Raw genomic sequence first — 23,751 nt, forward strand, 5'->3', positions numbered from 1 at the left:
TAGTCGTGGTATCGTACCTATATAACATCATAAGTATTTGTAGTAGTCGTGGTATCGTACCTATATAACATCATAAGTATTTGTAGTAGTCGTGGTATCGTACCTATATAACATCATAAGTATTTGTATTAGTCGTGGTATCGTACCTATATAACATCATAAGTATTTGTAGTAGTCGTGCTATCGTACCTATATAACATCATAAGTATTTGTAGTAGTCGTGGTATCGTACCTATATAACATAAGTATTTGTAGTAGTCGTGGTATTGTACCATACTTTGACACGATATTAGCTGTATTGTGAGGTTATGTGACTTGTTAACATGCCTGTTAAGCTTCAGAAGGTGGTTTACTGTATGTAGCTACTGTAGCCGTCTTTTGTTGGTTGGGGGCGAGTCATCTATTATCTGTCATGTATGGAACCAGGAAACATCTCTGCGTCGCGGTCGCCTTCCTGTACAAACCAGCAAACATCTCTGCGTCGCGGTCGCCTTCCTGTACAAACCAGGAAACATCTCTGCGTCGCGGTCGCCTTCCTGTACAAACCAGCAAACATCTCTGCGTCGCGGTCGCCTTCCTGTACAAACCAGCAAACATCTCTGCGTCGCGGTCGCCTTCCTGTACAAACCAGCAAACATCTCTGCGTCGCGGTCGCCTTCCTGTACAAACCAGCAAACATCTCTGCGTCGCGGTCGCCTTCCTGTACAAACCAGGAAACATCTCTGCGTCGCGGTCGCCTTCCTGTACAAACCAGCAAACATCTCTGCGTCGCGGTCGCCTTCCTGTACAAACCAGCAAACATCTCTGCGTTGCGGTCGCCTTCCTGTACAAACCAGGAAACATCTCTTGCGTTTGTTAAGTAAAATCAGATGATTTTTGCGCTGGTTTTTGTAACAAGTCATGTTTATTCATGGTTAGGGACGTGCTAAATCTCTATACAGTGCGAACGGAGAACATGCTCTGCTCTGAGTCGTTAACTAACCAGGTTCTAGCATAGAAATAGAATCTATAGAAGGGGTCTCCCCATTCACGTCAGTGACGTCATAATGGGTGGACTGGCAGACATTAGGAGTGTACCCATAGGAGCACATGTACCCCACTAGTTTAGCAGTCAAACGGACAGATTTAGAGGTTCTAAGCCCTTTCTAAAGATTGTATTTCTATGGTATTGCTGCTAGTCTGGGAAAGATTTGTCAGGAAATATTCACAAGCATGTCTATTAGTTTGAGGAGAGAAAATAAGCTGCAGTTGTTACAAGAACACTGACTGAAAGATGCATCTGTAGAGATTTTTAACAGTTAAAAACCACTGAACACATTTGTCTAGTGAGAAAAGACAGAGTAAGATGACATTGTTTGATTAACTACATTTAAACCTCAGGTTTGCATCAAGCATAAAATACCTATCCTTACAGACAGAGAGACAGACTACATGATCTACAGTACACCACACCTAATCAGGGATGGGCAGGCTGGCCTTCAGCCTCAATGTACAGCATGACCCAACTCATCCAGCAGTAGGCACATCACATTGGTTGTTTCCCCACCCCAAATTGCATCCTATTCCCTATATAGTGCACTACTTTAGACCAGAGCCCTATATTTATTTATTTTATTTTACCTTTATTTAACCAGGTAGGCAAGTTGAGAACAAGTTCTCATTTACAATTGCGACCTGGCCAAGATAAAGCAAAGCAGTTCGACAGATACAACGACACAGAGTTACACATGGAGTAAAACAAACATACAGTCAATAATGCAGTATAAACAAGTCTATATACAATGTGAGCAAATGTGGTGAGAAGGGAGGTAAAGGCAAAAAAGGCCATGATGGCAAAGTAAATACAATATAGCAAGTAAAATACTGGAATGGTAGTTTTGCAATGGAAGAATGTGCAAAGTAGAAATAAAAATAATGGGGTGCAAAGGAGCAAAATAAATAAATAAATAAATAAAAATTAAATACAGTTGGGAAAGAGGTAGTTGTTTGGGCTAAATTATAGGTGGGCTATGTACAGGTGCAGTAATCTGTGAGCTGCTCTGACAGTTGGTGCTTAAAGCTAGTGAGGGAGATAAGTGTTTCCAGTTTCAGAGATTTTTGTAGTTCGTTCCAGTCATTGGCAGCAGAGAACTGGAAGGAGAGGCGGCCAAAGAAAGAATTGGTTTTGTGCACTATTCCCATCCACATTAAAACATCGTCCCATCCACATTAAAACATCGTCCCATCCACATTAAAACATCGTCCCATCCACATTAAAACTCTAGTCTCTAGTCCTGTTATAGTGGAGAGGAGGAGGCTGTACCCAGGTCAGGGGAGGAGATAACACATGAACTCTAGTCCTGTTATAGTGGAGAGGAGGAGGCTGTACCCAGGTCAGGAGAGGAGAGAACACACTGTCTCTAGTCCTGTTATAGTGGAGAGGAGGAGGCTGTACCCAGGTCAGGAGAGGAGAGAACACACTGTCTCTAGTCCTGTTATAGTGGAGAGGAGGAGGCTGTACCCAGGTCAGGGGAGGAGATAACACATGAACTCTAGTCCTGTTATAGTGGAGAGGAGGAGGCTGTACCCAGGTCAGGAGAGGAGAGAACACACTGTCTCTAGTCCTGTTATAGTGGAGAGGAGGAGGCTGTACCCAGGTCAGGAGAGGAGAGAACACACTGTCTCTAGTCCTGTTATAGTGGAGAGGAGGAGGCTGTACCCAGGTCAGGGGAGGAGATAACACATGAACTCTAGTCCTGTTATAGTGGAGAGGAGGAGGCTGTACCCAGGTCAGGAGAGGAGGTAACACATGAACTCTAGTCCTGTATAGTGGAGAGGAGGAGGCTGTACCCAGGTCAGGAGAGAACACACTGTCTCTAGTCCTGTTATAGTGGAGAGGAGGAGGCTGTACCCAGGTCAGGAGAAAACAAAACAAAAACCAACAAGTGTACAGTACAATAGAATGAATCAATCCCCCCTCACTGGTTTTTGGTGCAGCGGTATGTTTCAGTGGGCATGAATAAGGAGGTGACATTAACACATTCTTCAAAAAGAGGTATCTTAATATGTCTGACTTTAGGCTGTTCTAGTCTATAGGTATCCTGTATCCTGTCCTTTCTCTTCAAAGTAGTTCTGAGACTCTCCAGGCCTGGAGATTTATATGATTCTAAAATAGTATTTTTTTTTACCTAATTCAAGCCCTTGTCCTCAGGCAACAGCGTGTGGTATGCAGTCACAGTCAGACTTGGGTACATTACAAAGGGCTGTGTAAAATCAATAACTCAAATACAGAAGCTTCAGGAAGAAGACTAATAACGACCTTGAAGTTCTCACTTTGAGGTTCCTTCTTCTTCTTCTTCTTCTTTTGTCTGAGACTCTGACGACATCAGGGATTCAACGGTGGTTCACTGTGCATTTGTAAGCCTACTATGGAGAGCTGTTGCTCCAGCTATTGAAGGCATGTTCTGATGCTAGCTCACTTGGCTCCAACTTGGACTAGTATTTGGCTCATTAGGTGGGTCAGGATGAAATGTTTCACCAGTATTCACAAGGGTGGTGCTTCTCTTTTTGGAGATGTGTGAGTAAGATATTCTCAAATGTTTAACTCTCCACTAACCTTCAAGACACAGTACAACAAATGTGATGAATATGGTATTTTTTTTTTTACAGTGTTTGAAAAACTACAAAACTAGATTTTCACTAACTCTCAAACACCTATATGTTCTTAAAAGTGCATTAAAGTCTCACATAAGACATTGGAAAATAATAGTGTAGATTTCAAAATAAAAGTAGGGTTTCTTCTGATCACTGGTTAACCACAACACCTGGTCCTAAAAACAGGACGAGATTAATTCAGTTTAAACAACATCCACTGTGAATCTATCAAATAAAATAAAAATGACAACATTGCATAATGGCAACTTCACTTTGGTAAATTTAATAACTTTAACAGTTTAAACAGGCAGAAAATAAGTCAATGTTTTGTCATCGTGGGGAGTTGACGTATCTGGAGGATGTATATTTACAACGAAGTGCTTCAAGGCCCCGATTCTGAAATGACGCCTTTCCTACACACGCCTTCACTCCACACTTCTTAGTAGTTGTATTCAGACTTACCTTATTTGATGTTTTATTAGGAAACCCCAGTAGCTGTTGCGATAGCAGCAGCTAGTCTTCCTGGGGTGTAACAGTTTTCTTGAAGTGAAGGAGAGGCGGACCAAAACGCAGCGTGGTGGTTATTCATGGTTCTTTAATAAAGACACTATACATGAATAAACTAACAAAACAAGAAATGTGAAAAAACCAAACCAGCCCTATCTGGTGCAAAACACAGAGACAGGAACAATCACCCACAAACACACAGTGAAAACCAGGCTACCTAAGTATGATTCTCAATCAGAGACAACTAATGACACCTGCCTCTGATTGAGAACCATACTAGGCCGAAACAAAGAAATACCCAAATCATAGAAAAACAAACATAGACTGCCCACCCCAACTCACGCCCTGACCATACTAAATACTGACAAAACAAAGGAAATAAAGGTCAGAACGTGACATGGGGTCCACACACAAAACATAGAACATGACCTAATACAGAACATGAATAGACAAGAACAGCTCAAAGGCAGAACTATATACATGTAAAAACAGGACACATTGCCTACATATCAATACTGTACACACAAATATCTGGGTCAAAACGAGGAGAGGCGCTGTGCCGTGAGGTGTTGCTTTATCTGTTTATTGAAACCAGGTTTGCTGTTTATTTGATCGATATGAGATAGAAGGAAGTTCCATGCAATAATGTCTCTATATAATACTCTACGCTTTGTTGAATTTGTTCTGGATTTGGGGACTGTGAAAAGACCCCTGGTGGCATGTGTGGTAGGGGTGTGTGTGTGTGTGTGTGTGTGTCAGAGCTGTGTGTAAGTTAACTATGCAAACAATTTTGGATTTTCAACACATTGTTTCTTATAAAAAGAAGAAGTGATGCAGTCAGTCTCTCCTCATCTCTTATCCAAGAGAGACTGGCGAGCATAGCATTTATATCAGCCCTCTGATTACAATGACGAGCATGACGTGCCGCTCTGTTCTGGGCCAGCTGCAGCTTCACTAGGTCTTTCTTTGCAGCAGTCAATCACACGACTGGAGAATAATCAAGATAACACAAAACTAGAGCCTGCAGGACTTGTTTGTTTTAATCATGACAGTTTACAATCTAATGTAACACCAAGTCATGTAGTCTCCTCAACTTGTTCAACAGTTCAACCGTTGAGGTGTATAACAGGCTTTGCAGGCTTGGTTTTCTGTTGAAATGTAATTCAATTGCTGAAAACCCTCCCACATTTTCTCTGGTGGACTTTTCATTCATTAGGGGTTTTTCACTACATTTCTCTTAACATCCCTTTAAATACGGTGTACCTTTAATTTGAATTTTTGCAGGCAGACTTAAAATACATTGAGAGAACAGGTACAGAAAATAGGGATCAATGAAAGACAGGCATCTAAATATATGCATTTAAATCTCAGTTTTAACACAAACTGGTAGATAAAAAAAAAACTCTAATCTTGTAGATTATTGAGGCATATTTTAGGGTTTTAGGAAAGTATGTATGAATCATAACAAAACAAGTTTGGAGAGCCTTTATGCACAAAAGATATCGATGAATAAAAAAATACAGTGGTTTGATTGATTCTGAAGATTGCCAGATTCAGTTCTTTAAACCGTGGTAATGTTGGAAGATTAATGTACATAGAACTATAACAGGGAGAATAGTGTACAAATCGTAAGCGATACCCCCATCTACTACCTGCTCTAACCATGGAACTGTTATAACAGGGAGAATAGTGTACAAATCGTAAGCGATACCCCCATCTACTACCTGCTCTAACCATGGAACTGTTATAACAGGGAGAATAGTGTACACATCGTAAGCGATACCCCCATCTACTACCTGCTCTAACCATGGAACTGTTATAACAGGGAGAATAGTGTACACATCGTAGGCGATACCCCCATCTACTACCTGCTCTAACCATGGAACTGTTATAACAGGGAGAATAGTGTACAAATCGTAAGCGATACCCCCATCTACTACCTGCTCTAACCATGGAACTGTTATAACAGGGAGAATAGTGTACAAATCGTAAGCGATACCCCCATCTACTACCTGCTCTAACCATGGAACTGTTATAACAGGGAGAATAGTGTACAAATCGTAAGCGATACCCCCATCTACTACCTGCTCTAACCATGGAACTGTTATAACAGGGAGAATAGTGTACAAATCGTAAGCGATACCCCCATCTACTACCTGCTCTAACCATGGAACTGTTATAACAGGGAGAATAGTGTACACATCGTAAGCGATACCCCCATCTACTACCTGCTCTAACCATGGAACTGTTATAACAGGGAGAATAGTGTACACATCGTAGGCGATACCCCCATCTACTACCTGCTCTAACCATGGAACTGTTATAACAGGGAGAATAGTGTACAAATCGTAAGCGATACCCCCATCTACTACCTGCTCTAACCATGGAACTGTTATAACAGGGAGAATAGTGTACAAATCGTAAGCGATACCCCCATCTACTACCTGCTCTAACCATGGAACTGTTATAACAGGGAGAATAGTGTACAAATCGTAAGCGATACCCCCATCTACTACCTGCTCTAACCATGGAACTGTTATAACAGGGAGAATAGTGTACAAATCGTAAGCGATACCCCCATCTACTACCTGCTCTAACCATGGAACTGTTATAACAGGGAGAATAGTGTACACATTGTAGGAGATACCCCCATCTACTACCTGCTCTAACCATGGAACTGTTATAACAGGGAGAATAGTGTACACATCGTAGGCGATACCCCCATCTACTACCTGCTCTAACCATGGAACTGTTATAACAGGGAGAATAGTGTACACATCGTAGGCGATACCCCCATCTACTACCTGCTCTAACCATGGAACTGTTATAACAGGGAGAATAGTGTACACATCGTAGGCGATACCCCGTCATGGAACTTTGTGATGACATCAGGTTCAAACTGTTACGGCTTGGTCTGCATTCCACTTCATGTTTGTTAAAATGTTTTAATTGAAATTTTAATTGTAGTATTTTATTTTTTTATTTAAAATATATTTTTGTATCTTGTATATTATTTTTTTTGCACTCCACTCCATTTGTATTGAAATGTTTTAATTTATTTATTTTTAGTATTTAATTTTTTTTTGTATATTTTTCTATCATTATTATTAATTGTTTTGCTCTCCACTCCATAGCGATTTAATTAGCCTATATGTCTGTTTTTAAATTTTGATATATTATTAACCGTTACTAACGATCCTCGGCAACAACCACATGGCGGTGACGGAGCTTACAGAGGAAACAAATGGAGCTAAACGAAACAATGGAATGAAATAGAATGATACTATAGTCAATACCAACTGAAAGGGAACGAACAGTAAATTGGCAGTAATACAAAACACGTGTGTTGTTATTAGGACTACTGACGGTCGATACGGATAGTGACTAATATTTAACAAGATAGAAACAGGAAACAGAGAATGTCGGGATAGACTACAATTAATACATTCGCGAGTTTAAAGGCGGCACAACTTAAATTCTGCATAATGGCACAGCTTTTCATGAACTTTACCGTGGGAAAGCTGATATACTTTAGTTTGCTGCTATGAGACTGGGTTTAACATTTGTCTCCAGAGTTTACAAGGTAAAATACATATAAACCAAGTATCATTTATATCTACAATTCCCTTTTCCAAACGGATGACTCCTTTAGCTAGCTGTTATCAATATCTCTTATCGAGTAGTAAATTACAGCGTGGAGAGGGGTGTTATTTCTAATCAGGAAAAAAATAAAATGATGTTTTTCCCGCTTGGAACCGGTATGTTTGCTCGAATTTCCGGGTGTGTAACGGTGGTGGAATTATGAGGGAGTAAATTACGGTCAGAATCTGGTGTAACAGTAGACACACCTTCATTTCTTCATTTCATCTCCACCCAAAACGAATAGACCTGTTCTCATGCTTAAAGACACACTACGCAGAAATGCTCCACAATTTCTGGTTACTACAATTTTAATAGTTTGTTTTGTCACATATAAACTTAAAGTAGGCAATCAAGTGTAATGTAAATAATAATTGTACCATCTAAACCGCTGTGAAATATATTTTCAATAACCCAAAATATTGTATTTTCAGCAGTTTGAAGCTCGTGTACAAAAACCGAAAGTAAAAAAAAAAATACAAAAACGAAACTTTAAAAACGGGAAGCATAGAAATAGGGCACATAGAACAGATCTACCACTTCTTCGCACTTGCTTTCAATGAAAACGAAAGATCTATAATACACATTTCTATTTTGTATTTTGTCCCGTCATGCAACAAAAAAAAGTACATAGTGCAGCTTCAAGTTTAAAGTCAGAAAAACGCAAAGTACATAAAAAGGGAATAACAGACAGGAACCGAGGCCTCTGGGAACAACTTCAAAATAACCTGAAAGGTCTACATGTGCAAATGAGTCATTTGTTCTTGATTTATTTGACAGAAACGTGTAACTGTTACCAGATACCAGGATAGCCTGATCCCCCCCCCTGTGCTCTTGTTTACTCCATGACTGTCAATTGGCATGACAATGAGTGACAGGGAGTTGGCATGATAACACAAACAGACTGGCCCTCAGGCTAGGACGAGGGAACTGTTACAACTTGTTTATGTGTTGAATGACGAGCTTCTTTTTTTTTTATTTTTACAGAACAGAAACAGTGGAGGGGAACTTCATATAAAGCATAAAAGGATGAGTTTAAAAAAATATTTTATTTTATTTTAGTTACTGTTTAGGAGGCGAGGGGTAAGCTTTCTGCAGACCTATCTTCTGTCCACTCTGCTCTATTCCCTGTTTTGGCCTGGTCCAAAAGTAGTCCACTGTATAAGGAGTAGGGTGCTCTTTGGGACAAACACCTAACCACAATACCATAGTAGATAGTATGACACAGTGCAGCCGCAACAACAGCAGCTAGGAGGAGTGACGCGGCAAACCTAAGCCCCTCTACAGTTGTGATAACCAGCTAGAACATGGGCCCCCTGTGAGGACGCAGTTTGGCAGCTGCCCTCAATGGATGGTTGCATTCTACAGTGTCTTATATAGAAAGCGTACATTTACACACACACACACACACACACACACTATTCAAATCCAGCTTCAATCACAGCATTTTATGAAGACAAAAATAAATGAGTGAAAAAATGTGTAGGTTAAGAGCATTTTCATATCCAAACGGTGTACATCAGCAGACAGCACATTAATAGGCCAACCTAAAAATAATATATATATATATATATATATAAAATAATAATAATAATTGGCATGCAGGCATTAGATATTCAGTGAAAAGTTACCGGTCAGTTTGCCCTCTCTAACCATTAGAGATGGTGTATTCCAATTCATCTCTTTCCTTCCATCACAATGACACCCTATTCCCTTCAGAGTGCACTTACCAGGGCTTTATTTGTGCACTATATAGGGAACAACAGGGTGCCATTTGAGCCTCTAAACCAAGAGGAGTGGTTGTCTGTGTCTTTTTATGTCTTTAACATTACAAAAATACAAAAAGGGAAACGTTCTACTTTTACAAAAACAAAGTATAATTTGACATGTTAAGGGACATTTTTTGTTCCTGATTATGACCATTGTAATAATTTTAAAGACTTTTCTTTTGGCATTATTTGTTAATAAAGTACAATGTTTTACGTGTATAACGATAGTTTCCAACTGATAACCAATATTTAGATGAAAAGACCAGATTTCTAATCTGAAAACTCAAGTGGAGGCTAACCAATAGGAAGTAACACAAGCAAGTGGTGTAGATGAACACTTCCAATCAGGATCAACAGGAGCACCCGCCTTCAGTGGTCGGAGGCTCCTGCGGTTTGTCCATCTTGATGTCAATCACTGGGGGGAAAGACAGGTTAAGGAAGGTTTTTTAAAATGTGTAATTTGACCTGTAATGTAACTCGGCAAGTCTGTTAAGAACACATTCTTATTTACAATGACGGCCTAGGAACAGTGGGTTAACTGGTCTAGGAACAGTGAGCTAACTGGTCTAGGAACAGTGGGTTAACTGGTCTAGGAACAGTGAGCTAACTGGTCTAGGAACAGTGGGTTAACTGGTCTAGGAACAGTGGGTTAACTGCCTGTTCAGGGGCAGAACGACAGATTTGTACCTTGTCAGCTCGGGGGTTTGAACTTGCAACCTTCCAGTTACTAGTCCACCACTCTAACCACTAGGCTACCCTGCTACCTCTACACTCTAACCACTAGGCTACCCTGCTACCTCTACACTCTAACCACTAGGCTACGCTGCCACCTCTACACTCTAACCACTAGGCTACCCTGCCACCCAGGGAAGGCATTTTCAAAAACAAGTTTACCATCAGCTCTTTTCAATTCTACGGCTGTACGCCAGCGAAACAGAATTCAATGTCTTTATCTAAAAATAGTCTTACCCTGATTCCTGGCTCCACATCTCCTCACCTCCTTCTCAATTGTATTGAAGGAGAGGGCATAAGGCTCCTCCTCTCAGACATTCTTATCCAATAGGTTTTGAGAAGGATGTGAAGAAGTGGATGTGAGGAATCGAGGAAAGGTGAATTGAAAGAAAAAAAAGTGAAAAAAAAGGTGTCTTGATTGTCTCTGTAACTCAGGGATGGAGCTTCACTGTCCTCGAAAGTCATAACATCGGGTACTGTTTTAATCTGGACCTGCAGTATGATATCTGTGACTCTAGGTGGTGCTGTTGTTCATCTACGACTAAAAGTCTCACCTTTCAAGGCAGCAATGCAACGAGGGCGTTATAACAGGGTCACGGATCAACTGTCCAATATTTACTCCTCCTGTGGAACACAGAGCTCTTACTTTGAAAGTTTAACTTTAGCTTCTTTAATTCAGGCCCAGTAAGACTTAACCCATTACCACAAAAATGGAAGAGGCAAGTTTTTATTTATTTTTAAAGACAACCCATTACCATCTTCTTTACCAGGACAGCTATGAGAGTGGATAGGAGTAAATCATCCATTTTTATGAGATGTTAAGATAGGTCTCTTTCCCGTAGTATATTAGCTACTGTTAGTCAAATAAAACCATTCAATACACACAGAGAGCAAAGCACCAGCATTTATTCAAGAAAATAACAAAAGAAAATACCAAGAGATGGATAGACTTTACAAGCCCAACGATTTGCTGCTGCTACTCTCTGTTCATCATATCTGCACAGTCACTTTAACCATATCTACATGTACATACTACCTCAATCAGCCTGACGAACCGGTGTCTGGATGTAGCCTCTCTACTTTTATAGCCTCTCTACTGTATATAGCCTCTCTACTGTATATAGCCTCTCTACTGTATATAGCCTCGCTACTTTTATAGCCTCGCTACTTTTATAGCCTCTCTACTGTATATAGCCTCTCTACTGTATATAGCCTCTCTACTGTATATAGCCTCTACTGTATATAGCCTCTCTACTGTATATAACCTCTCTACTGTATATAGCCTCTCTACTGTATATAGCCTCGCTACTTTTATAGCCTCTCTACTGTATATAGCCTCTCTACTGTATATAGCCCCTCTACTGTATATAGCCTCTCTACTTTATATAGCCTCTCTACTGTATATAGCCTCGCTACTGTATATAGCCTCTCTACTGTATATAGCCTCTCTACTGTATGTAGCCTCTACTGTATATAGCCTCTCTACTGTATATAGCCTCTCTACTGTATATAGCCTCTCTACTGTATATAGCCCCTCTACTGTATATAGCCTCTCTACTTTATATAGCCTCTCTACTGTATAAAGCCTCGCTACTGTATATAGCCTCTCTACTGTATATAGCCTCTCTACTGTATATAGCCTCTACTGTATATAGCCTCTCTACTGTATATTTCCTCTCTACTGTATATAGCCTCTCTACTGTATATAGCCTCTCTACTGTATATAGCCTCTCTACTGTATATAGCCTCTCTACTGTATATAGCCTCTACTGTATATAGCCTCTCTACTGTATATAGCCTCTCTACTGTATATAGACTCTACTGTATGTAGCCTCTCTACTGTATGTAGCCTCTCTACTGTATATAGCCTCTACTGTATGTAGCCTCTCTACTGTATATAGCCTCTCTACTGTATAGAGCCTCTACTGTATGTAGCCTCTCTACTGTATATAGCCACACTACTGTATATAGCCTCTCTACTGTATATATCCTCGCTACTTTTATAGCCTCTCTACTGAATGTAGCCTCTCTACTGTATATAGCCTCACTACTGTATATAGCCTCACTACTGTATATAGCCTCTCTACTGTATATAGCCTCTCTACTGTATATAGCCTCTACTGTATGTAGCCTCTCTACTGTATATAGCCTCTCTACTGTATATAGCCTCTACTGTATGTAGCCTCTCTACTGTATATAGCCTCACTGCTGTATATAGCCTCTCTACTGTATATAGCCTCTACTGTATATAGCCTCTCTACTGTATATAGCCTCACTACTGTATATAGCCTCTCTACTGTATATAGCCTCTACTGTATATAGCCTCTCTACTGTATATAACCTCTCTACTGTATATAGCCCCTCTACTGTATATAGCCTCTCTACTGTATATAGCCTCTCTACTGTATATAGCCTCTCTACTGTATATAGCCTCTCTACTGTATATAGCCCCTCTACTGTATGTAGCCTCTCTACTGTATATAGCCTCTCTACTGTATATAGCCTCTCTACTGTATATAGCCTCTCTACTGTATATAGCCCCTCTACTGTATATAGCCTCTCTACTGTATATAGCCTCTCTACTGTATATAGCCCCTCTACTGTATATAGCCTCTACTGTATATAGCCTCTCTACTGTATATAGCCCCTCTACTGTATGTAGCCTCTCTACTGTATATAGCCTCTCTACTGTATATAACCCCTCTACTGTATATAGCCTCTACTGTATATAGCCTCTCTACTGTATATAACCTCTACTGTATATAGCCTCGCTACTGTATATAGCCTCTCTACTGTATATAGCCTCTCTACTGTATATAGCCTCTACTGTATATAGCCTCTACTGTATGTAGCCTCTCTACTGTATATAGCCTCACTGCTGTATATAGCCTCTCTACTGTATATAGCCTCTACTGTATATAGCCTCTCTACTGTATATAGCCTCACTACTGTATATAGCCTCTCTACTGTATATAGCCTCTACTGTATATAGCCTCTCTACTGTATATAACCTCTCTACTGTATATAGCCCCTCTACTGTATATAGCCTCTCTACTGTATATAGCCTCTCTACTGTATATAGCCTCTCTACTGTATATAGCCTCTCTACTGTATATAGCCCCTCTACTGTATGTAGCCTCTCTACTGTATATAGCCTCTCTACTGTATATAGCCTCTCTACTGTATATAGCCTCTCTACTGTATATAGCCCCTCTAATGTATATAGCCTCTCTACTGTATATAGCCTCTCTACTGTATATAGCCCCTCTACTGTATATAGCCTCTACTGTATATAGCCTCTCTACTGTATATAGCCCCTCTACTGTATGTAGCCTCTCTACTGTATATAGCCTCTCTACTGTATATAACCCCTCTACTGTATATAGCCTCTACTGTATATAGCCTCTCTACTGTATATAGCCCCTCTACTGTATGTAGCCTCTACTGTATATAGCCTCTCTACTGTATATAGCCTCTCTACTGTATATAACCTCTCTACTGTATATAGCCCCTCTACTGTATGTAGCCCCTCTACTGTATATAGCCCCTCTACTGTATATAGCCTCTACTGTATATAACCTCTCTACTGTATATAGCCTCTCTACTGTATATAACCTCTCTACGGTATATAGCCTCTCTACTGTATATACCCTCTCTACTGTATATAGCCCCTCTACTGTATGTAGCCTCTCTACTGTATATAGCCTCTCTACTGTATATAGCCTCTCTACTGTATATAGCCTCTCTACTGTATATAACCTCTCTACTGTATATAGCCTCTCTACTGTATATAGCCCCTCTACTGTATATAGCCCCTCTACTGTATATAGCCTCTCTACTGTATATAGCCTCTCTACTGTATATAGCCCCTCTACTGTATATAGCCTCTCTACTGTATATAGCCTCTCTACTGTATATAGCCCCTCTACTGTATATAGCCTCTCTACTGTATATAGCCTCTCTACTGTATATAGCCTCTCTACTGTATATAGCCTCTCTACTGTATATAGCCTCTCTACTGTATAGAGCCCCTCTACTGTATATAGCCCCTCTACTGTATGTAGCCTCTCTACTGTATATATCCTCTCTACTGTATATAGCCTCTCTACTGTATAGAGCCCCTCTACTGTATATAGCCCCTCTACTGTATATAGCCTCTCTACTGTATATAGCCTCTCTACTGTATATAGCCTCTCTACTGTATATAGCCCCTCTACTGTATATAGCCTCTCTACTGTATATAGCCCCTCTACTGTATATAGCATCTCTACTGTATATAGCCTCTCTACTGTATATAGCCTCTCTACTGTATATAGCCTCTCTACTGTATATAGCCTCTCTACTGTATAGAGCCCCTCTACTGTATATAGCCTCTCTACTGTATAGAGCCCCTCTACTGTATATAGCCTCTCTACTGTATATAGCCCCTCTACTGTATAGAGCCCCTCTACTGTATAGAGCCCCTCTACTGTATACAGCCTCTCTACTGTATATAGCCCCTCTACTGTATAGAGCCCCTCTACTGTATAGAGCCCCTCTACTGTATAGAGCCCCTCTACTGTATAGAGCCCCTCTACTGTATAGAGCCCCTCTACTGTATACAGCCTCTCTACTGTATATAGCCCCTCTACTGTATAGAGCCCCTCTACTGTATATAGCGCCTCTACTGTATACAGCCTCTCTACTGTATATAGCCCCTCTACTGTATATAGCCTCTCTACTGTATATAGCCTCTCTCCTGTATATAACCTCTCTACTGTATATAGCCTCTCTACTGTATATAACCTCTCTACTGTATATAGCCTCTCTACTGTAGATAACCTCTCTACTGTATATAGCCTCTCTACTGTATATAACCTCTCTACGGTATATAGCCTCTCTACTGTATATAACCTCTCTACTGTATATAGCCTCTCTACTGTATATAACCTCTCTACTGTATATAGCCTCTCTACTGTATATAACCTCTCTACGGTATATAGCCTCTCTACTGTATATAACCTCTCTACTGTATATAGCCTCTACTGTATGTAGCCTCTACTGTATATAGCCTCTACTGTATATAGCCTCTCTACTGTATGTAGCCTCTACTGTATATAACCTCTCTACTGTATATAGCCTCTCTACCGTATATAGCCTCTCTACTGTATATAGCCTCTCTACTGTATATAGCCTCTCTACTGTATATAGCCTCTCTACTGTATATAACCTCTCTACGGTATATAGCCTCTCTACTGTATATAACCTCTCTACTGTATATAGCCTCTCTACTGTATATAACCTCTCTACTGTATATAGCCTCTCTACTGTACATAACCTCTCTACGGTATATAGCCTCTCTACTGTATATAACCTCTCTACTGTATATAGCCTCTACTGTATGTAGCCTCTACTGTATATAGCCTCTACTGTATATAGCCTCTCTACTGTATGTAGCCTCTACTGTATATAACCTATCCACTGTATATAGCCTCTCTACCGTATATAGCCTCTCTACCGTATATAGCCTCTCTACTGTATATAGCCTCTCTACTGTATATAACCTCTCTACCGTATATAACCTCTCTACTGTATATAGCCTCTACTGTATATAGCCTCTCTACTGTATATAGCCTCTCTACTGTATATAGCCTCTCTACTGTATATAGCCTCTCTACTGTATATAGGCTCTCTACTGTATATAGCCTCTACGGTATATAGCCTCTCTACTGTATATAGCCTCTACTGTATGTAGCCTCTCTACTGTATATAGCCTCTCTACTGTATATAGCCTCTACGGTATATAGCCTCTCTACTGTATATAACCTCTCTACTGTATATAGCCTCTCTACTGTATATAGCCTCTCTACTGTATATAGCCTCTCTACTGTATATAGCCTCTCTACTGTATATAGCCTCTACTGTATGTAGCCTCTCTACTGTATATAGCCTCTCTACTGTATATAGACTCTACTGTATGTAGCCTCTCTACTGTATATAGCCTCTACTGTATATAGACTCTACTGTATGTAGCCTCTCTACTGTATATAGCCCCTCTACTGTATATAGCCTCTACTGTATATAGCCCCTCTACTGTATATAGCCTCTACTGTATATAGCCTCTCTACTGTATAGCCTCTCTACTGTATATAGCCTCTCTACTGTATATAACCTCTACTGTATATAGCCTCTCTACTGTATATAGCCCCTCTACTGTATATAGCCTCTACTGTATGTAGCCTCTACTGTATATAGCCTCTCTACTGTATATAGCCCCTCTACTGTATATAGCCCCTCTACTGTATATAACCTCTACTGTATGTAGCCTGTCTTTTTACTGTTGTTTTATTTCTTTACTTGCCTATCCTTTTTCGCACTATTGGTTAGAGCCTGTTAGTAAGCATTTCACTGTAAGGTCTACATCTGTTGCAGTCAGCGCACGTGACAAATAAACGTTGATTTGATTTGACCTCACAGGCACCGGTCTGATATATGACTCCCTACATATAGGGCACTTCAAATGGCACCCTATTCCCTACATATAGGGCACTACAAATGGCACCTTATTCCCTACGTATAGGGCACTACAAATGGCACCTTATTCCCTACATATAGGGCACTACAAATGGCACCTTATTCCCTACGTATAGGGCACTACAAATGGCAACTTATTCCCTACGTATAGGGCACTACAAATGGCACCTTATTCCCTACGTATAGGGCACTACAAATGGCACCTTATTCCCTACTTTTAGGGCACTACAAATGACACCTTATTCCCTACATATAGGGCACTACAAATGGCACCTTGTTCCCTACTTTTAGGGCACTACAAATGGCACTTTATTCCCTACGTATAGGGCACTACTTTTGATCCTGGCCTGGTGCCCTATAAAGGGAATAGGGTGCACTATGAAGGGAATAGGGTGCACTATAAAGGGAATAGGGTGCACTATGAAGGCAATAGGGTGCACTATGAAGGCAATAGGGTGCACTATGAAGGGAATAGGGTGCACTATGAAGGGAATAGGGTGCACTATGAAGGGAATAGGGTGCACTATGAAGGCAATAGGGTGCACTATGAAGGCAATAGGGTGCACTATGAAGGGAATAGGGTGCACTATGAAGGGAATAGGGTGCACTATGAAGGCAATAGGGTGCACTATGAAAGCAATAGGGTGCACTATGAAGGGAATAGGGTGCACTATGAAGGGAATAGGGTGCACTATGAAGGCAATAGGGTGCACTATGAAGGGAATAGGGTGCACTATGAAGGGAATAGGGTGCACTATGAAGGGAATAGGGTGCACTATGAAGGGAATAGGGTGCACTATGAAGGGAATAGGGTGCACTATGAAGGGAATAGGGTGCACTATGAAGGGAATAGGGTGCACTATGAAGGGAATAGGGTGCACTATGAAGGCAATAGGGTGCACTATGAAGGCAATAGGGTTTACTATGAAGGGAATAGGGTGCACTATGAAGGCAATAGGGTGCACTATGAAGGCAATAGGGTGCACTATGAAGGGAATAGGGTGCACTATGAAGGGAATAGGGTGCACTATGAAGGGAATAGGGTGCACTATGAAGGCAATAGGGTGCACTATGAAGGCAATAGGGTGCACTATGAAGGGAATAGGGTGCACTATGAAGGGAATAGGGTGCACTATGAAGGCAATAGGGTGCACTATGAAGGGAATAGGGTGCGCTATAAAGGCAATAGGGTGCACTATGAAGACAATAGGGTGCACTATGAAGGGAATAGGGTGCACTATAAAGGCAATAGGGTGCCATTTGGGACACACAGGGTCTCAGAGGAGCTAGAAACCAGGCTGTTTTTCAGATTCCTATTAACATGGACGACCCTGTTCCATCAGAAGGCTGCCTTGCACAGAGACCTCCTCCTCTCCTCTCCCTCTCTGCAGCGCAGATTTTATATGCAGGCCAGGGCCTAAAGCAATAGAAGAGATTGCTCCATACTAGAAACAGAGGGGAGGTCCGTGCCTCAGGCCTTGACACCGATAGTAAATCACACACTTCAGGATGACCCACCCTTCTCTCATCCCAAAACACACCCTGCCCCCATTTCAAACAGGCAATTACAACAACTGGATCTCGTAAATATAAATATCTATCCCCCCCCACCCCCCCCCCCCCCCCCCCCCACCCCCCCCCACCCCCACCCCACCCCCACCCCAAAGATATAGGGCAAAACGGTCGATCGTTCAGAACTTCTGTCTGTGTTTGAATGTTTTAACTACCAAATCCCTGGTGGACTGTTACAGGAAAAAGCAGAGCTGGCATGTTATGTTTATTGTCACTCAAGGACCACTGGGCTTGAGGGTACATGTCTTATGTGTGCATGTGTGTGTTGGCTTTGTGTACTTCCATGCATACTTAGCGAGTTTCCTTAATCATGAAAGAAGTGTACTTCCATGCATACTTAGCGAGTTTCCTTAATCATGGAAGAAGTGTACTTCCATGCATACTTAGCGAGTTTCCTTAACCACTTAAGAAGTGAACATGCATGTGCCCTGTGCCCCTCCCTTCCCCTCATCATGTCTCCTTCTCATGGATGTTGCCTCTCTCTTCCCCAGTAGGGAGATCGATACTGTCCAGAGGCCTCTTTCTTCCCCAGTAGGGAGATCGATACTGTCCAGAGGTCTCTCTCTTCCCCAGTAGGGAGATCGATACTGTCCAGAGAGGTCTCTTTCTTCCCCAGTAGGGAGATCGATACTGTCCAGAGGGGCCTCTCTCTTCCCCAGTAGGGAGATCGATACTGTCCAGAGGGGCCTCTCTCTTCCCCAGTAGGGAGATCGATACTGTCCAGAGGGGCCTCTCTCTTCCCCAGTAGGGAGATCGATACTGTCCAGAGAGGTCTCTCTCTTACCCAGTAGGGAGATCGATACTGTCCAGAGAGGCCTCTCTCTTCCCCAGTAGGGAGATCGATACTGTCCAGAGAGGCCTCTCTCTTCCCCAGTAGGGAGATCGATACTGTCCAGAGGCCTCTCTCTTCCCCAGTAGGGAGATCGATACTGTCCAGAGGTCTCTCTCTTCCCCAGTAGGGAGATCGATACTGTCCAGAGGGGCCTCTCTCTTCCCCAGTAGGGAGATCGATACTGTCCAGAGGTCTCTCTCTTCCCCAGTAGGGAGATCGATACTGTCCAGAGGGGGCTCTCTCTTCCCCAGTAGGGAGATCGATACTGTCCAGAGGTCTCTCTCTTCCCCAGTAGGGAGATCGATACTGTCCAGAGAGGCCTCTCTCTTCCCCAGTAGGGAGATCGATACTGTCCAGAGGGGCCTCTCTCTTCCCCAGTAGGGAGATCGATACTGTCCAGAGGCCTCTCTCTTCCCCAGTAGGGAGATCGATACTGTCCAGAGGCCTCTCTCTTCCCCAGTAGGGAGATCGATACTGTCCAGAGAGGCCTCTCTCTTCCCCAGTAGGGAGATCGATACTGTCCAGAGAGGCCTCTCTCTTCCCCAGTAGGGAGATCGATACTGTCCAGAGAGGCCTCTCTCTTCCCCAGTAGGGAGATCGATACTGTCCAGAGAGGCCTCTCTCTTCCCCAGTAGGGAGATCGATACTGTCCAGAGGTCTCTCTCTTCCCCAGTAGGGAGATCGATACTGTCCAGAGGCCTCTCTCTTCCCCAGTAGGGAGATCGATACTGTCCAGAGGGGTCTCTCTCTTCCCCAGTAGGGAGATCGATACTGTCCAGAGAGGCCTCTCTCTTCCCCAGTAGGGAGATCGATACTGTCCAGAGGGGCCTCTCTCTTCCCCAGTAGGGAGATCGATACTGTCCAGAGGCCTCTCTCTTCCCCAGTAGGGAGATCGATACTGTCCAGAGGGGCCTCTCTCTTCCCCAGTAGGGAGATCGATACTGTCCAGAGAGGCCTCTCTCTTCCCCAGTAGGGAGATCGATACTGTCCAGAGGGGCCTCTCTCTTCCCCAGTAGGGAGATCGATACTGTCCAGAGGGGCCTCTCTCTTCCCCAGTAGGGAGATCGATACTGTCCAGAGGGGCCTCTCTCTTCCCCAGTAGGGAGATCGATACTGTCCAGAGGCCTCTCTCTTCCCCAGTAGGGAGATCGATACTGTCCAGAGGGGTCTCTGTAACAACACAGGCTCACATTCCATGAAGTCAAAGGATGTGTGTGTCTATTCCTTACGCAGTACCCTACTTTAGACCAAAGCCCTATGGGCCCTGCTCAAAACGTAGTGCACTACACAGGTAAAAGGCTGCCATTTGGGAATCACATATGTCAGCAGAGACACAGAGGGCCTGTCTCAAATCAAATCAAATGTTATTTGTCACATATACATGGTTAGCAGATGTTAATGCGAGTGTAGCGAAATGCTTGTGCTTCTAGTTCCGACAATGCAGTAATAACCAACGAGTAATCCTACTAACAATTCCACAACTACTTCCTTATACACACAAGTGTAAAGGGATAAAGAATATGTACATAATGATATATGAATGAGTGATGGTACAGAGCGGCATAGGCAAGATGCAGTAGATGGTATCAGTATATACATATGAGATGAGTAATGTAGGGTATGTAAACAGAAAAGTGCCATAGTTTAAAGTGGCTAGTGATACATGTATTACATAAAGATGGCAAGATACAGTAGATGGTATAGAGTACAGTATATACATATGAGATGAGTAATGTAGGGTATGTAAACATTATATTAAGTAGCATTGTTTAAAGTGGCTAGTGATACATTTTCTACACCAATTTCCATTATTAAAGTGGCTGGAGATGAGTCAGTATGTTGGCAGCAGCCACTCAATTTTCGGGATGGCTGTTTAACAGTCTGATGGCCTTGAGATAGATGCTGTTTTTCAGTCTTCTCTGTCCCAGCTTTGATGCACCTGTACTGACCTCGCCTTCTGGATGATAGTGGGGTGAACAGGCAGTGGCTCGGGTGGTTGTTGTCCTTGTTGATCTTTATGGCCTTCCTGTGACATCGGGAGGTGTAGGTGTCCTGGAGGGCAGGTAGTTTGCCCCCGGTGATGCGTTGTGCAGACCTCCCCACCCTCTGGAGAGTCTTACGGTTGTGGGCGGAGCAGTTGCCGTACCAGGCGGTGATACAGCCCGACAGGATGCTTTCGATTGTGCATCTGTAAAAGGTTGTGAGTGCTTTTGGTGACAAGCCTCCTGAGGTTGAAGAGGCGCTGCTGCACCTTCTTCACCACGCTGTCTGTGTGGGTGGACCATTTCAGTTTGTCCGAGTGTGAGGTTATTTTCCTGACACCACACTCCGAGGGCCCTCACCTCCTCCCTGTAGGCCGTCTCGTCGTTGTTGGTAATCAAGCCTACCACGGTAGTGTCGTCTGCAAACTTGATGATTGAGTTGGAGACGTGCATGGCCATGCAGTCGTGGGTGAACAGGGAGTACAGGAGAGGGCTCAGAATGCACCCTTGTGGGGCCCCAGTGTTGAGGATCAGCGGGGTGGAGATGTTGTGACCTACCCTTACCACCTGGGGGCGGCCCGTCAGGAAGTCCAGTACCCAGTTGCACAGGGCGGGGTCGAGACCCAGGGTCTCGAGCTTGATGACGAGCTTGGAGGGTACTATGGTATTAAATGCTGAGCTGTAATCGATGAACAGTATTCTCACATAGGTATTCCTCTTGTCCAGATGGGTTAGGGCAGTGTGCAGTGTGGTTGAGATTGTGTCGTCTGTGGACCTATTGGGGCGGTAAGCAAATTGGATTGGGTCTAGGGTGTCAGGTCGGGTGGAGGAGATATTGTCCTTGATTAGTCTCTCAAAGCACTTCATGATGACGGAAGTGAGTGCTACGGGGCAGTAGTCGTTTAGCTCAGTTACCGTAGCTTTCTTGGGAACAGGAACAATGGTGGCCCTCTTGAAGCATGTGGGAACAGCAGACTGGGATAAGGATTGATTGAATATGTCCGTAAACATACCAGCCAGCTGGTCTGCGCATGCTCTGAGGACGCGGCTGGGGATGCCGTCTGGGCCTGCAGCCTTGCGAGGGTTAACATGTTTAAATGTTTTACTCATGTCGGCTGCAGTGAAGGAGAGTCTGCAGGTTTTGGTTGCAGGCCGTGTCAGTGGCACTGTATTGTCTTCAAAGAGAGCAAAGAAGTTGTTTAGTCTGTCTGGGAGCAAGACATCCTGGTCCGCAACGAGGCTGGTTTTCTTTTTGTAATCCGTGATTGACTGTAGACCCTGCCACATACCTCTCGTGTCTGAGCCGTTGAAATGCGACTCTACTTTGTCTCTATACTGAAACTTAGCTTGTTTGATTGCCTTGCGGCGGGAATAGCTACACTGTTTGTATTCGACCCTATTCCTTACGCAGTACCCTACTTTAGACCAAAGCCCTATGGGCCCTGCTCAAAACGTAGTGCACTACGTAGGGAAAAGGCTGCCATTTGGGAATCACATATAATGTCAGCAGAGACACAGAGGGCCTGGAGGAGAGGAGGACAGGGGAGGAGGGAAGGACATCAGTGTCACCCTGATGCCCTGTCATAAAGCAGGGTCCCTATATTCCTTCACCTCATCCTCCTCTCCTCCACCACCTCAGACATCTTCAACCTCCCGAGCCCATTAAAACGAATTAAAATCCGGAGAAAACACAGACAGGGACGGAGATTAAGGTAATTATCTGATCCGGGATTGGGGTGGAAACATTGAGGAAATTAGACTACTGTAGCAGACAAACAGAAGGTCCAGACCGTTAAATAGACTACTGTAGCAGACAAACAGAAGGTCCAGACTGTTAATTAGACTACTGTAGCAGACAAACAGAAGGTCCAGACTGTTAATTAGACTACTGTAGCAGACAAACAGAAGGTCCAGACCGTTAATTAGACTACTGTAGCAGACAAACAGAAGGTCCAGACTGTTAATTAGACTACTGTAGCAGACAAACAGAAGGTCCAGACTGTTAGACTACTGTAGCAGACAAACAGAAGGTCCAGACCGTTAATTAGACTACTGTAGCAGACAAACAGAAGGTCCAGACCGTTAATTAGACTACTGTAGCAGACAAACAGAAGGTCCAGACTGTTAGACTACTGTAGCAGACAAACAGAAGGTCCAGACCGTTAATTAGACTACTGTAGCAGACAAACAGAAGGTCCAGACCGTTAATTAGACTACTGTAGCAGACAAACAGAAGGTCCAGACAATTAATTAGACTACTGTAGCAGACAAACAGAAGGTCCAGACCGTTAATTAGACTACTGCAGTAGACAAACAGAAGGTCCAGACCGTTAATTAGACTACTGCAGCAGATGGTACCAAGAATATACATATCCTTGCTTCATGTCCTGAGCTACAGACACTTAGATTTGGGTAAGTCATTTTAGGTGAAAAGCAGAACAGAGCAGGAAGAGAACAGAGCAGGAAGAGAACAGAGCAGAACAGAGCAGGAAGAGAACAGAGCAGGAAGAGAACAGAGCAGAATAGAGCAGGAAGAGAACAGAGCAGAACAGAGCAGGAAGAGAACAGAGCA

At 42.9% G+C, this 23,751-nt stretch overlaps 1 protein-coding gene across 1 annotated transcript in view; it reads right to left on the bottom strand.

Annotated features, from left to right (window-relative positions):
* Positions 1-6,512: 6,512 nt before the first annotated feature.
* The window catches only part of LOC109884447 (ras-related protein Rab-6B), a 97,718-nt gene continuing 80,479 nt past the window's right edge, over positions 6,513-23,751 (bottom strand). Inside the window, exon 7 of the mRNA XM_031822320.1 lies at positions 6,513-9,963. Within this exon, the coding sequence (XP_031678180.1) occupies positions 9,899-9,963 (65 nt within the window). The 3' untranslated portion in view covers positions 6,513-9,898. The remainder of the gene's footprint in view (positions 9,964-23,751) is intronic.

This window comes from Oncorhynchus kisutch, linkage group LG4, assembly GCF_002021735.2.
Source record: "Oncorhynchus kisutch isolate 150728-3 linkage group LG4, Okis_V2, whole genome shotgun sequence".
In the NCBI taxonomy this organism is placed as follows: Eukaryota; Metazoa; Chordata; class Actinopteri; order Salmoniformes; family Salmonidae; genus Oncorhynchus; species Oncorhynchus kisutch.